Source organism: Macaca nemestrina, chromosome 7 (assembly GCF_043159975.1).
Source record: "Macaca nemestrina isolate mMacNem1 chromosome 7, mMacNem.hap1, whole genome shotgun sequence".
In the NCBI taxonomy this organism is placed as follows: domain Eukaryota; kingdom Metazoa; phylum Chordata; class Mammalia; order Primates; family Cercopithecidae; genus Macaca; species Macaca nemestrina.
The window spans coordinates 154384134-154398920 of record NC_092131.1 but is presented as its reverse complement, the minus strand read 5'-3'; the positions used below and the strand labels follow the sequence as shown (position 1 = coordinate 154398920).

The following is a 14787-nucleotide window of genomic DNA, read 5'->3' as shown; positions in this document are numbered from 1 at the left end:
TTTTCCTGGAGGCTGAAGGGGAGGAGCCTGGCCTGGCTGGGATATGTGTATGGAGGAGATAACCAAAAAAGAAGGCTTTTAATTTCTCTTGTCAGTTAGCCTTGAAAGCCCTTCAGTTCCCCTGAAAAAAGGAGACACCATTGTTCATTTCTGCCACAACAATCTCCTGCTGCGTGTGTGTGTATGTGTGTACATATATACACACACATTACAAATGGTGTAAACGACATACCATACACAAATACAAAATAGTTTTGTATTTTTAGTAGAGATGTGCTTTCACCATGTTGGCCAGGCTGGTCTCGAACTCCTGACCTCAAGTGATCTGCCCACCTCAGCCTCCCAGACTGCTGGAATTACAGACGTGAGCCACTGCGCCCGACCTAATTATTGAATTCTTATCAGGCACAAGGGGTTTGGCTACATGCTTTACATAGGTTATCGCATTCTATATATAGAGAGAGAGAGAGTAGAAGGTTCCTTATGCATTATATTTTCACAAAGCAAGTTATTATCTTGATATCTTAAGAGGCTGATATATTTTGTCATCTTCCTGGATAGCAGATTTTCTGCTTATGTATCAGGCTCATATTCTCATTAGTTTCTTGTATTATTTTCACTTTTAATGAGGATTGTTTCTAGGACAATTTTGCTTTAAAATGAATGTTATTCAATTTGAGTTAGGGCAGACAGGCAAAAACTTGTAGGCAAATTGTCGCTAGAATTGTGGTCCCCAGAGCAATGGTTCTGATCAGAGGTCAGATCCTGGGATTCTTGTCCAGGTTTGCTTAGAATTGGCAAAGACAGGTTAGATCCTGTTTTCTGTCCCTTCCTACCCAACTCTTGTTAAGTTCAGTTCCTTTTTGAATTATTAATATGTGACCAAAGTATTACTGATTCAGATATTTGTGTGCTTTGCTTTAAGAAAATCCAGACTTAAAGTGAAAACCTTGCATAAGAGGTTTTTAATTTTCAGAAAACTTAAGTCGACAGCTTTATCATGTACATAAAATATAACTCAAATAAAATTGACCCAACTTTGAGTAAGGCACTGATTTTAAGAGCAAGGCATTAATAAGGATCACCCAGACTTCCATAGCCTCAGCCTCCCCTTTCTTCTCTCCCACGGTATCTACTGCCACCTGCGTTTTTTTCTCTTCTGTCAAAATCCAGCATGTTCTGATTCGCTGGGTAAGATCAGATCTTATAAATGTCTTCATACTGGTTTCTGGCTTATGGTATGTTCTATCGTTACTTAATTTATAACTGGAAAAAAGGCCATTGGCCAAAGAAAAGAATTTCCCATTGCAGAATTTCAGGCATAACCCAGCCATTAGTCAAGCTGATTTTCATTTTATATTTGTTTGTTAGGTAGTGAAGAGTCACGTAGGATCCTTCTCTGCCAGTCCCATATACCCACTCTCTAATCTCAGGAATAGCCCTGCTTTTCTTCCCTTTGCTCTGGGAAAGCTGCAAAGTAAGCAGGAATTTCAGTAGTGGAAGTGGGGTGGTTGACAGAAATCATTTAGTTATTTGGCCTGTGTTGCCCATTTCTGGTGGGCAGTTTGTTAATGATGGGTAGGTGTGAAAAGAGGCATCTGTTGCCTTTTATAGAGAACCTCTTGGTTTTGCAGCACCTGAAGCTCATGAACTGGAGGCTAATGAGGATGCCGTGCCAGTGCTGCAGGAGAATGATGGTAGACTCAAGATTCGCTGTTGGGTTGATGGTGGAGAGCTGTTCATTTTGATGTGGCCTGTGTGCCACAGCAGAGTCCTGTCAGTGTTCTGCCTTCTTTCTTTATTCCTCCATTCATTAAGTATTTACTGAGGACCTGCCAGGTGCCAGGCCCTGCGTCTGATCCTGGCAGTAAAGAGGAAAATGATCCCTTGAGTAGCACAGCCCCGAGAAAATGTGAAAATCAGTAACATTGCTGTGAAGTGATAAGTTCTGCAATAGAAGTATTTATACAATATCATAGTATGACTAGCTGTCCTTAACGGAGCAGTGTGGCTGAAGAGGGAAGAATGAGAAAGGGGAGAGGGCCAGGTAAGTTTTGAGCTGGTGAATAGACAGTTTTCAAGAAGGACATTTTAGAAAGAATAGCGTGTGCCGAAGACACTGCTTTGGGATCCAGGTGGGGACGTATCAGTAGGTGAAATGGAGAAGCTGGCAAGAATAGAATTGTGACGGATCTTGTAAATCTTGGAAATGAATTTAGACTTTACACATAGGCCTTCGGGAACCATTAAAGTGCTTTTAGACAGGGATGTAACTTGATAGCATTTGTGTTTTAGAAAGATCATTCTGGTGGCATTGTGGAGAATGCACTAGAGGTCTAGGAGAACAGAAACCAATGAAGAGTCAATTCTAGACCAATGAAGAGATAGAAGCAATGGGACGTACTGCCAGGTTCAAAGGAGAGGATGATGGAGAGGGGGCCATCTAGGAAGACTCCCAGGCTTAAAACACAAGTGCCTGAGAAGGATATGAAAAATAGCAATAACAATAATAATAGTTGTAAATCTTTTTTTTTTCTTTTTCTTTTTTTGGAGATAGAGTTTCATTCTTGTCGCCCAGTCTGGAGTGCAGTGGCACGATCTCAGCTCACTGCAACCTCCGCCTCCCGGGTTCAAGCAATTCTCCTGCCTCAGCCCCTCGAGTAGCTGGGATTACAGGCACACACCACCATGCCTGGATAATTTTTGTATTTTTAGTAGAGATGTGGTTTCACCATGTTGGCCGGGCTAGTCTTGAACTCCTGACCTCAAGTGATCTGCCCACCTCGGCCTTCCAGATTGCTGGGATTACAGACGTGAGCCACCGCACCCAACCTAATTATTGGATTCTTATCAGGCACAAGGGGTTTGACTACATGCTTTATATAGATTATCTCATTCAATCATCATAATAATATTAGTGCTATTATTATCCTCATTGCAGGCAGGAAAACAAGAAAGTTTGAAAGTGAAGTAACAGGCCCCAAGTCACATGGCTGGTAAATGGTAGTGCTTACATTTGAAGCCAGGTACTCCGAGCTCTAAACCTATGCTCTGCAGGAAATTCAGCAGGAGGAGACATCAAGGCAAAGTATCTTAAGTTCAGTTTTAGACTACTGAATTGAAATTGCCTATATTTTACCAAGGTCAAAATATCTAGCGGGGAGTTGGACAGCTGGATTGGAAGTGAGGAGTGTGGTGTGTGCTGGACGTGTGATCTGAGATTAGGGAACTGGTGGTAGTGAAGAAGGTAGGTGTCATGTGAGCACATCTCTAGAGACCCGGGATGGAACTGGGAAGAACGACATCCAACGGGCAAGCATGTTAAGACAAATTTGGGAAGACGATGAAAAGGAGCAGCTAGAGAGATGGGGAGAACTAGGGGAGTCAGAGGTGGAGTTTGAAGATCGGATGGAATGACCAGTGAGATTAAATGCCTCAAGGAGATGAAGGAAGATTTAAAATGAGGATTGCCTTGGATTTGGCAATTAGGTGGTTGATGCATAGACATTAAAGTTAGGCTAGAGTAGGCTACAAATATAATGAAAAGTGAGAAAATGGAGAATATGGACTCAGGCTTCTCTTCAAAGAAGCCTGGCTGAGAAAGGAAGTGGGAAAGAGAGAAAGCAGAGGCAGCCTCAAGGTCAGGGGAATGGCTGTTTGTTTATGATGATAGTGACTCGAAATGCTTGGATGTTGAGGAGAAAGAACCCTGGAGCAGTGCGAATTACACCAGGATGTGTATCCCACTAGATAGGGGAAGTAGGAATCCCTCCAGCTGTCAGGAGAACATGGATTCTTAGAGAAAAAACAGGTTTCTACAGTTGTAATTTAGCAGCCTGCTTGTATTGCATAAAATCAGTCCAGATTGGTGAAGTGACTTGTCTCTGGCCACCTAGCCAGTCTGTGACCCCAGATCTCCTAGTTCTTGGCCTCTTTCCTCTCTTGCTGCCAGTGTCGGTGGGAGAAGAATCATCCCTGATTTGTTCCTCATGGTGTGAGTCTCCACTGCTCCTATCAGAATGCACATCTTCACAGATTCTGATGTGTCAGCAGGGCTTCAGCTGTGTGGAAGGTGAGTCACAGAGCTGCTTCGTCATTTCCTCCACATGCCATGGGGCAGAGTTTTAGGTGGTTAATTATAAAGTGTCAGTAACATAACAGTGCTAGAATCTTCTTCCTCTAACCTGGGAACTCACATTCCCAGAAGGAGGAAGGGTCTCAGAGTCAAGGGCCTTTCAGCAATCTCCTTATGGCCCACAGTGAGAGAGGATGTATGTATTTGTTCAGACTTGGCACCTGCACACAGAACCTGTGTGCATGAGGTAGGGGTGGGAGTAGGGGAGTAGCAGTGGTGATTTCTTAAATGGAAAAGCCTCTGCTCCTTTAAAACACCACATCAGCCAAGAGTTACTTAGTGAGCCTGGAGGCAAGGAGCACCCATGCTTTTCAGAAGGGCCCAGGGTAGCCTGCCCCAGCTCTACTTAGGGGTCTCCTGGAATCTGTTTATATATAGTGATGATTAATAACCTAGTCTTCTTACCATGCATGGAAGGTGAAAGAAGGCCTGCAATTCAGTGGATATTACCTTCTTCTATTCCAAAGCTTGTGGTGTCAGCCAAGCTGTTATACCATTCTGATTAAATACTGACAGTGATCATTAAGATCTAAAGCCCTGCCCAGAACACACTGCTTAGAATCTAGGCACACGAATGCTATATAAACCTAAACCTCCCTTTTATAGTTGATGTTAAATTATAACCCTCCTTGTCTTGGTAGGCTCCAAGGTATAGCAATCAACGTGCTTCTCTTTGCTCTCTCTCAACTTACCTAAACCCACTGCTCCTTTTTTGTTTAGTCTCAGGAGGCTCTCATGATCCATAGTTGGTAAATGGATAATTCCTGTAACGCCAGGTGCCATCATTCTCATTGACTACAGTGTGAGCAGTGCCCCCTGAAATGTCCTAGACTACAGAGTGAATGGTGCTCTTTGTACCACAGATCTAGTTCCACCCCCTCTTCTTCCTTTAGTTAGTTACAGCATTCTCAGCTAAAAGAGTCCACGCTCTTGGGAAGTGGAAGTGCCGGGGGCCCATCCCCCCTGGGTCTGCTGTCCTCTGTTGTTTGTTTAGCGGTATTAAATCAATCTAAATTAGACTGGAGTCCAAAATGCTAACCTTGCACTAAGAGATTCAGCGGGGAGGTGGTGATTCAGGACACATGGTTCATTCTTCTGTTTATTCCTTTATTCACAGGTGATTCACAGTTGTCTTGGGAATTGACAACTGTGAGATATACTTGACCCAAGGGACTGAAAAAATCTTCCCTAGTTTCTGAAAAGTTAGAGGGACTTAACTAGGCCAAGGACGGGAGGCAGAAAGGGCCATCTAGAGGGAAAGCAGGAGCAAGGCTTGGTAGGTGGCATGACATATTCCAGGGCTCAAAACAGACGCAGGGTGGTAGAAGCACAGGAAAAAGAGGGATAGAGGCCCAAGGTGAGACAGGACTCCTTGTGAGAGGGGGCAGGACTCAGAACCGGAAAAGCCTTGAAGGCCACATTTAAAAGATTTGGGCTCCATCCTAGGAGTAATAGAAGGTTACTGGAGGATTATGAGATGCCGTGATTAGGTATATATTCTGAAAAGATCATTCTTGTTGTATCTAGAAAACGAATGGGAGATAAACAGGCAGACAGAGAGGTGGGTAAACCATCAGAAGAATGTGGTATGAGGAAAAGCAAGGAAAGGCGGTGTTTGGAAAAGCTGTGAACTGTCAACTGCATCTAAAGCTACTGAGCAGTCAAATGAAATAGGACTGGAAAATGTCCATTGCCTTTAGGTACCTGTAGATCATCAGTCTCTACTGAGAGAGGAGCTAGAACACAGAAAGTAGAAGAATGAGCAGGAGGTGAGGAAATTATAGCAGAAGAGCAAAATTTGTTTCAGTGCCAGTAAAGAGCAGTGAAGACCCCGGTGATAGCTTGAGTGGGCTCAGGGCTACAGAAGGTATTTTCCTTTTGTGTGTGTGATGAGGGAGACATGGACACATTTCAATGCTGATGGACAGTATTTAATTGGTTAAGAGTTACAGAAAACACCAAAAAGAGAGAAATATAATCAGCGTCTTTTTATTCCAGAAAAGAGTGAAGAGATTGGATTTAAAGTGCATGGGGGGCCGGGCACGGGGGCTCACACCTGTAATCCCAGCATTTAGGGAGGCCAAGGTGGGCAGATCACTTGAGATCAGGAGTTTGAGACCAGCCTGGCCAACATGATGAAACCACACCTCTACTAAAAATATAAAAATTAGCTGAACGTGGTGGTGCACACCTGTAATCCCAGCTACTTGGGAGGCTGAGGCAGGAGAATTGCTTGAACCCAGGAGGCGGAGGTTGCTGTGAGCCAAGGTTGCACCACTGCACTCCACCCTGGGTGACAGAGCAAGACATTGTCCAAAAAAAAATAATAATAAAATAAAAATTTTAAAAAGCACATGAAAAAGAGTTGATGTATTTGGCAATGGGAAAGGAGAAAACGGAGGAAGCTCCCATGTTACAGCTTTCATGTTCTATGTGAAGTAAGCTGTGGGTCAGGAGGAAAGAATGTAAGTAGCAGAGTATGGAGACAGCAGATCAGGGCCTTAAAGAAAGTGGGAAGTTTACATTTATGGATTCGGGGAGTGGTCTAATATAATTGAGAAACATAGGATCTCCATGGAGTTTTTGATGCTATTTGTAGTTGATGACAAAGAATTCTGTTATATTACTAGCGACTTGTCCCAGAGTGTGGTTGTCTCAACTAGTGCTCAGCTGCTCTGGGGAAGGTGCAGAAGGTGAGTGGCAGAGTTCATTCGAGGTTAAGATGTTGCAAGAAAAGCTGACAAGGACACAGAGGATGGAGAAGTCAGCAGCACAGGCAGAATAATGGACATGATTGACTATTGACTATTGTACCTAAGATGGATAAAGAGGTATGTCAAAATCAGAGAAGACTAATGACCAGCAGAGAAGAGAACAGTTAGTGGGCTGAAGGTCCTGATGAGAAGAAAGTAGAGCAGTATGAGCAAGCTGGAAGAACAAGAGGATAGCATCAGAGCACACGATGCTTTACTTTATGATTCTGAGGCGGAAATCCCCATATGGAACCATGGGCTGAGGCTAGTAAAGTCTTTGTAAAGCTAGAGAACATGACTGGGAAACTATCAGGTAAAAGAGAGGAGGAGGGGCAGGACTTATACCAAAGACTTTTTGTAAGATCATGGAGGCACAAGGTCTGGAGGACTCATCAGGAAACTAAAAGGAAGCAACTCCACATTCAGATCCTGAGGCAGGAGGAGTAGGAGAGTCTAAGCAGATCCTCTTTGCATAGTGACATCTTGGGACAAGAGCTAGGGGATAGCTTTCAAATCAACATGGTTTCTCTCTGGGTTCTTTGGGCTAGTGATAAAGTAGGTCTACCCCATTTCTGCATTCTCATTTCCTTTGAGCTATCTAGTTTTCAGGAAGACAAAGACTGTGTACCACTTTCTCCATCTGGGATTTGTTAATTTCAAATTTGGCTACTATGCTGTAAACATAAAAAGAACTTGTGGCCAGATATGGTGGCTCACGCCTGTAATCCCAGCATTTTGGGAGGCCCAGGTGGGAGAATCACTTGAGGCCAGAAGTTCAAGACCAGCCTAGGCAACGTAGTGAGACCTCATCTCTACTAAAAGTACAAAATAAATTTTTTTTAAGTTTAAAAATTTGCATTAACCTTCCCTATAAATTCCCCTGCCCAAAGAACTTGCCTTCAATATTTCTTTTAGTTTGTATCTGGTAACAACAAATCTTTGAGTTTTTATTTGTATAAAACATCTTTATTTTGCCTTCATTTTAGAAGACTATTTTTACAGGTTGTAGAATTCTAGGCTCGAAATTTATTTTCTTTCAGCAACTTAAAAATGTCATTCTATGGCCTGCTGGCTTCCATTGTTTCTACTGATAAGTCAGCTGTCTGTATTATTCTTGCTTTTTGGAAGGTAATATATCTTAGTGTTCAATATTTTAAAAAATTTTCCTTGTTTCAACATTTTGAGTATAATGTGTCTTAACTGTTATTTCCTTATATTTAGAACTTCTTAGAATTTCTTGAATGTGTGGCTTATAATCTTATATCGGTTTTGAAAATGTGCGCAGCCATTATCTTGTAAAATATTGCTTCTGTCCATTTCTCTCTCTGCAGTCTCAGGGACTCCAGTATGTTAATTCTTTCACAAAATCCTATGTCTCTTACTCTCTTGTCTGTCTTTTTCAAACTTTTTGCTCTCCATATTTCTGTTTGATAATTTCTATTTGTTTGTCTTCTTACTCACTAATCTTCTCTTCACCTCTGGCAAATATGTTGCTAAACACATCTATTAAGAAGATGTGTTATTTATTGTGCCTTTTGTTTTTTGAGACAGTCTCTCTTTGTCACCTAGGCTGGAGTTCAGTGGTGCAATCTCAGCTCACTGCAACCTCTGCCTTCCCGGTTCAAGTGATTCTTCTGCCTCAGCCTCCTGAGTAGCTAGGATTACAGGCGTGTACCACCATGCCTGGCTACTTTTTGTATTTTTAGTACAGAAAGGGTTTCACCATGTTGGTCAGGCTGGTCTCGAACTCCTGACCTCGTGATCCACCCACCTCGGCCTCCCAAAGTGCTGGGATTATAGGCATGAGCCACCGCGCCCAGCCTTGTTGTTGAATTTTTATTTAATTCTTTTTTATAGATTCCAGTTCTCTGGTGAAATTCTCCATCTTGTCATCTTTTTTTCTTGGACAAAAAAAGCACAGTTATTTTCAAAACATATATTTGGTAACTCTAATATCTGGGTTACCCATGGGCCTATTTCTATTGTGTTTTTTTTCTCTCTCTCTCAGTTGCAGTTTTTGGAATTTCTGATAATTTCTACTTGAATGTTGAGCAATGTATGTAAATAATTGTAGTCTCTGGATGATGTTATCTTTTTCTCAAGAAGTGTTATCTTTTCCGGCAAGCAGCTGGAGTGGGAGATTATATCCATTCAGTCTGGGACTTAGCTTACTGGATTGGATTGGAATTTTTGTAAATCATGGTTTACCTCACATTTTTCTCCTCTTCTAGAGTGTAGCTTGTCAGGGGGCAAGATGATAGCCTTTGGTTATTTACTGGTACTCCCTTCTTGGTGGGTCCAAAACTTGTGACTGCCAGAAATTTGACTTTTCTTTATAGCTATACTCTCATTTTTATAGAGCCTTAAGCTCTATGAAATTAGCAAACATAAAATTATAAAAATGTAATAGTATATTATAATATAAATATAATGATATATTATGTATAATAATATAAACGTAAATATTATATAAAATCATCAAATCTCCATAAGGCAAAATCAAATGCTGAGTTTGGGGCTAAGCTCCATGTACCTCCCTTTTCCCAAGTATCCTGTCACTCATGCCCTGGTTATTCTGGCAGCTCTGAACTCCCATTAAGAGCTTTCCTCATCATATTTAGTATTTAACATTAACAGTGTATGGGAGAAGTTCATATAAAATACCAAAAACTGAATAAACATACCTAGTCAGGCATTCTTGCTCTCTGACTGTGTCACAAACAGGAATGACTTCATGTGGGAATGTTCTTTACCCTAAGCTTGCATGTGAGGAAGACGGTTTCCTCTTTTTAGGAGGCCTGTCCCTCTGTGAAGCTGTGCCTTATCCTCTAAGAATGCTCCTGTCGTTGTTAGGACGGTATACATAAACAGTTTGGCAAATATCTGTACAAGGTGAAGGAATGAACATTGCTTTTGTTTTCCACCTTTTTGTGAGACAGGACGTAACCAGAATAGACATGATGATATTCACTAAAATTTACTAAAGACTTACTGTGGAGCAGGCTCTGTGTTAGATGCTTCGTACTGATTATCTCATTTAATCCTAAACAGAGCCTATGAGGTAATAAAGATAGTTATTCCCATTTCATATTTGATGAAACTGGGGCTTAAAGAGATGAAGTTAATTTAAACAGGGTCCAAGAGCCAGGAAGTAAATGGCACAAACAAGTTTGAACTCAGATTTTTCTAATCTTCAAGATCCATGTTTTTTTTTTCCAACATTTCATCCTGCTGCTTGGCCTGCCCTTTTTCAACATAACTAGTATCATGATTTCACTGACCCCTGGACTCCTGATACATCTTCTTATATAAAGTCAGAGCTAAGTAGTCTGAGGGATTTACATGCAAAGACATCCCCTTTCTGGTACATTGCTTTCAGGTATTTCCAGATTCTTCCCTCCCCGACCCAGCCTTTGAAATATGTATCACATTAAATGCCTCCATTTATAACTACTATGGCAAGTCTGAATGTATTTTTTTTTTCAAAAATACAGCTTTATGCAGAGACAGGAAGCAGTTAGTGGTAGGGCTTTATTTTGGGAGGATTAGAGTGGTAGGGGGTGGGGCATGGGGAGAAATTGCTTTCTGCAGTGTCAGATGAATGAGTTATAGGAAATGATAGCTCAGCCAGCAGCTTGGTGCTTGCTAGTGAGTCAGCAGTGATTCCATCCTCAGCCCCAGTGCTGGGATCACAGCTGAGAGACGCTCTTCCTGTTGAGGGCTCCTCCCCGCCCACTGTCTGGGACATGGAGGCTCTGCTTACCTGATGTGAGCCATTCAGTTACCTGTCACGGAGGAGAAGGAGACACAGAACAGTCTTTTTGTTTCAATGCAGATGTTTCTACACGTCTTTGGGATTAATTGGTATTTCTAATTCTTTTTCCTGATATCCAACAGAAAGATTCAGTGACTTTCCATCTAGAGAATGATGATGTTTGGGACCGGTGTCAAAGCAGAAGCTAGTTCTTAGGGCAACATTTTTTACTTTTATACTACTTCAACTTTAGAAGGTATTTATAAATGATCAAAACAGTATGGAAAAGCAAGACAGGAAGACACTCCTTCAGAAAAAGGGGTAAACAAGGAAAAACCATCTTGTCAGGACAATGGAAACCATGTAGAGGTAGTAAAAAACTAGAACCAAATCATTGTGGTTGTTGGGGTAGGATAGTAGGATTATCGGTGATTGCTTTTTTGTTTTGTTTTATTACTTTATTTTCCAGGTCCAATACATAGGCACATGTTGTAAAATTTATTCTATAAGTAGTCCTTTAGTGTTTTAAAATAACTAGTTGTGAAAAATAACTGGCCAAATAACTTTAATATTTTAGGATATCTTTTCCCCAAGCCCTGATGAGACTCTTAAAGTCAATCTAGTCATACCCAGGATTTTCTAGTAGGAAATGGGTAGAGAGGTCTAACTTTTCTCAGAATTTCCTATGTGCCAGGCATTAGCTTCCTTTTCACTCAGAAGGTGCTATTATCCATATTTTACAGATCAAGAAACTAATGCTCAAAGAGATTGAAGGAACGTTCCCAGGCCAATTGTTAGTATGTGGTATAATTTCATCCATGCCCAAGTCCTACTGACTCCAAAGTCCACACTCTTTTAACTTTAGTACAAAATGATGCCACCACAGTTTCCATTCCACCTGCTTTTTGTAAGGCAGTTTAAATGCGTTAACGTACTGCTGGATTGATCATCCACGAAAAAAAACTGTTGGAATATATTATTCTCTTTCTGAAAAACTGGGACTCTAAAATTCACATATACTTGACTTGTACTTTAGTTAGAGAAATATTTAGAGCATTGGATAGCATGCATATCTGTGTGCTTCACCTGAAGTCCATAAAAAAGGCACAGTAAGTACCTGATTTAGTGGTTGGACTCCCCTGGAATTTGCAGTGACTCTCATGATCTCTCCTAAAGTTCTTAGATACATAAGACTGATGATAAAGTAAATGTTTTGTTGTTCAGAACAGTAGCTGGAAGTGACAGTTTGGGTTGAGGGAGGGGTGTATTGTTGCAAAGTAGAACACTTACAGCTTCACAAAAATATCCATCTCATTGGCCCAACAGGGCCCTCATTTATCTTTTTGATAAGCTAATAACATTTAAAGATCTCTTAAATTTTTTACTGTTATTATAATGCAATTAATGCTGTGTTTTGATGGCTTTATTGAGGTATTGATATATAACAAATTGCACGTATTTAATGTACAATTTGGTTAAATTTAACACCTATGAAACATCACTTCAATAAAAATGATGAATATATCCATTTTCCCAAACAGGTTTTTGTAATGCTGTATTTTTGAAGGAAAAAAAATTCAGTCATTTATGTTCCCCTTTCCATTTGGTGAAAATGAGCCTGGACAGGGACCCAGATTATGTGAGTCTGGACTCCAATCTTGCCTTAACTAGCTCCACACAATTCAGTGAGCCCTTTAATTATTTTTGGCCCTTGGATTTTCATCTGAAAAAATGAGGGGGTTGGACTAGATGGTCCCTAAGGACCCCTACAGCTCTGAAGTTCAATAAAGCTAAAAGGACTGGTGTACTTAGGGTATTGGTTTGTGTCCAAATGGTTTTATGTAAAAACGTGGACTTCCCTAGTGGCCTGGTGTCAGCTGTGCCACTTCATCCCTGCCTTGCTTTGCTTGATTGGCTATCATGGAATCATTGTATTTCTTTTAATTCCCTTTCACCCTGATTCAGGGTCATTCATGTCATTGTCTCCATGTTGGTCTTGCTAAGCATAGGGAAATACTCGACTTAAGAATTTAGGGCTAATGCTTGGGTAATGCTGGGAATTTGGCAACACCATAAGCAAAGAGCTGAGGAGGGATTATGACAGGATCATCAGCCCTCTGGCTATTTTTGAGGCAGCTTGAGCATTTTATGGGGGGCAGAGACAAGCTGTATTAGATATATTTCAGGACTGGGGGAAGGGAAGAGGATTGGAATTTAATTAAAATTCTGATCCCAACTTTGCCCATCTTCTTGCCAAGTCAGCAGCTAGCATTTCTGTTCATGGTTCTGGTGACTCTGCTGTGATGACATACGATTACCTCCAAAATTCTTGTGAATTTGCTGAAAACTTCAATATGCTCAACCAGACGCTTTAATCAGGACTGGCATGCTGCCATCTTTTGCCTGTGTTTTTGGCGATACCTAATCAACCACTGCCAGCATTCCTGGTGGGAGAGGGGATTTGGAGGGAGCTGATGGTGAAAACTGAGCTGATGACAAACAAGAAACCTATTTCATTGCAGCATAGCGATCTTTCCAAATTGCTTCTGTTTTCCAGGTAGCTCAGTGGCATTTCTGAGCAGGGGCTACCCTGACTTCACCTTGGCCCACCATGAGGGTCTTCCTGCTTTGTGCCTACATACTGCTGCTGATGGTTTCCCAGTTGAGAGCAGTCAGCTTTCCTGAAGATGATGAACCCCTTAATACTGTCGATTATCACTGTAAGTCGTCTCAAGAACAGTCTTCTATTCTGAGAAGGAAGCTTTTCTGTTTTTCATTTTCTAAGCATGTTCATTTTCAAAAAGAGGCAGAGATTTTTTATGTCTTAAACATGAATTTGCATCTGAATTTATCAGTAATCATGTCCTAGTGTTTGGAGAAAACGGGACAGTTTTGTTGGGCGCTTTTCTACAGCAACCCGTATATAGGTTATATATGTTGAGTTAAAAGAAAAAGACCATTTGCTGACATTCACTGCCTTTTATTCATTTATATTCAAGACCTTAAGAGAGGAATTTAGTTAAAACCCTTCTACAACAAGTATATACGGCTAATCAATGCTGTTTATTGATCCCTCAGCTCCATAATCCTGAATGATGGTTTAGCCCATTTTTACTTGCAGATTCAAGGCAATATCCGGTTTTTAGAGGACGCCCTTCAGGCAATGAATCGCAGCACAGGCTGGACTTTCAGCTGATGTTGAAAATTCGAGACACACTTTATATTGCTGGCAGGTAATTTTCCTCTCATTGGTTTATTAGATTAAAATTCTTTTCTCTAGTGGTGCTTGCATTAATGTGTCTAGTTCATGAAAAACTAATATGTGATTGTGATCAAAAATTGCAAGTAGCCAGAAATATTCACTGAGAAGAGTCAGTGTTGTGTACCAGGAACAAAATACAAAGCTCAAGCCTTCAGCGGTGCTATTTTATTACTGCCATCAAGAAATCATACACCATTCTTTTTTCCTAAAGCAGCAGGGGAAAAAAAAACCTTTCTTTATGCGTTTTTAACTTAGAATTATTCAAGCAAATATCAGAAATATGTCTGTGCTAATACCAAGTAGCAGTTTGACCCATGCCTGGAGAGAAGAGCTTTCTTCGCTCTCTGACTACAGTGATGTATAAAAGCATCTCACTTTAATGAAAAAGTACTCTTTGTTGACTTTGTTTGAGACAGAGAAAATCCAGATGATCTCTAAAACACAATAAAGGCAGATCTGTAAAAATAAAATAAGAAGCAGCTTAACATTTTTATGTATTCACATGATATGTTTTATTGCCTTATTTCCAATAGGGATCAAGTTTATACAGTAAACTTAAATGAAATGCCCAAAACAGAAGTAATACCAAGCAAGGTGAGCAACTGTAGTTGGCAAATTTATTTACATTCCCTCTGAACCTGATTAATTTTTCCACTCCCTCCCCCGAAAATGTTCCCATTTAAAAACTGAACTTTGGTTTTGCTTGATTAATACAGAAACTGACATGGCGATCAAGACAACAGGATCGAGAAAACTGTGCTATGAAAGGCAAGCATAAAGTGAGTTAAACAGACAAATGTTTGCTAGATTTAGTCTTTCTGTGGGCTTGATACCACAGTGCCAGCACGTTTGAATGTCTGATATTAATGTTACTACTACTTTC

General features: G+C 40.8%; 1 protein-coding gene across 22 annotated transcripts in view; it reads left to right on the top strand.

The window, feature by feature from the left end:
• The window catches only part of LOC105490833 (semaphorin 6D), a 591034-nt gene that overhangs the window by 563287 nt on the left and 12960 nt on the right, over positions 1-14787 (top strand). For all 22 annotated transcript variants that reach the window (XM_011756854.3, XM_011756791.3, XM_071066905.1 and 19 more), the window contains 4 exons: positions 13200-13362; positions 13764-13875; positions 14438-14498; positions 14621-14683. In XM_011756854.3, coding sequence (XP_011755156.1) covers positions 13254-13362; positions 13764-13875; positions 14438-14498; positions 14621-14683 — 345 coding nt within the window. In that variant the 5' untranslated portion in view covers positions 13200-13253. The remainder of the gene's footprint in view (positions 1-13199; positions 13363-13763; positions 13876-14437; positions 14499-14620; positions 14684-14787) is intronic.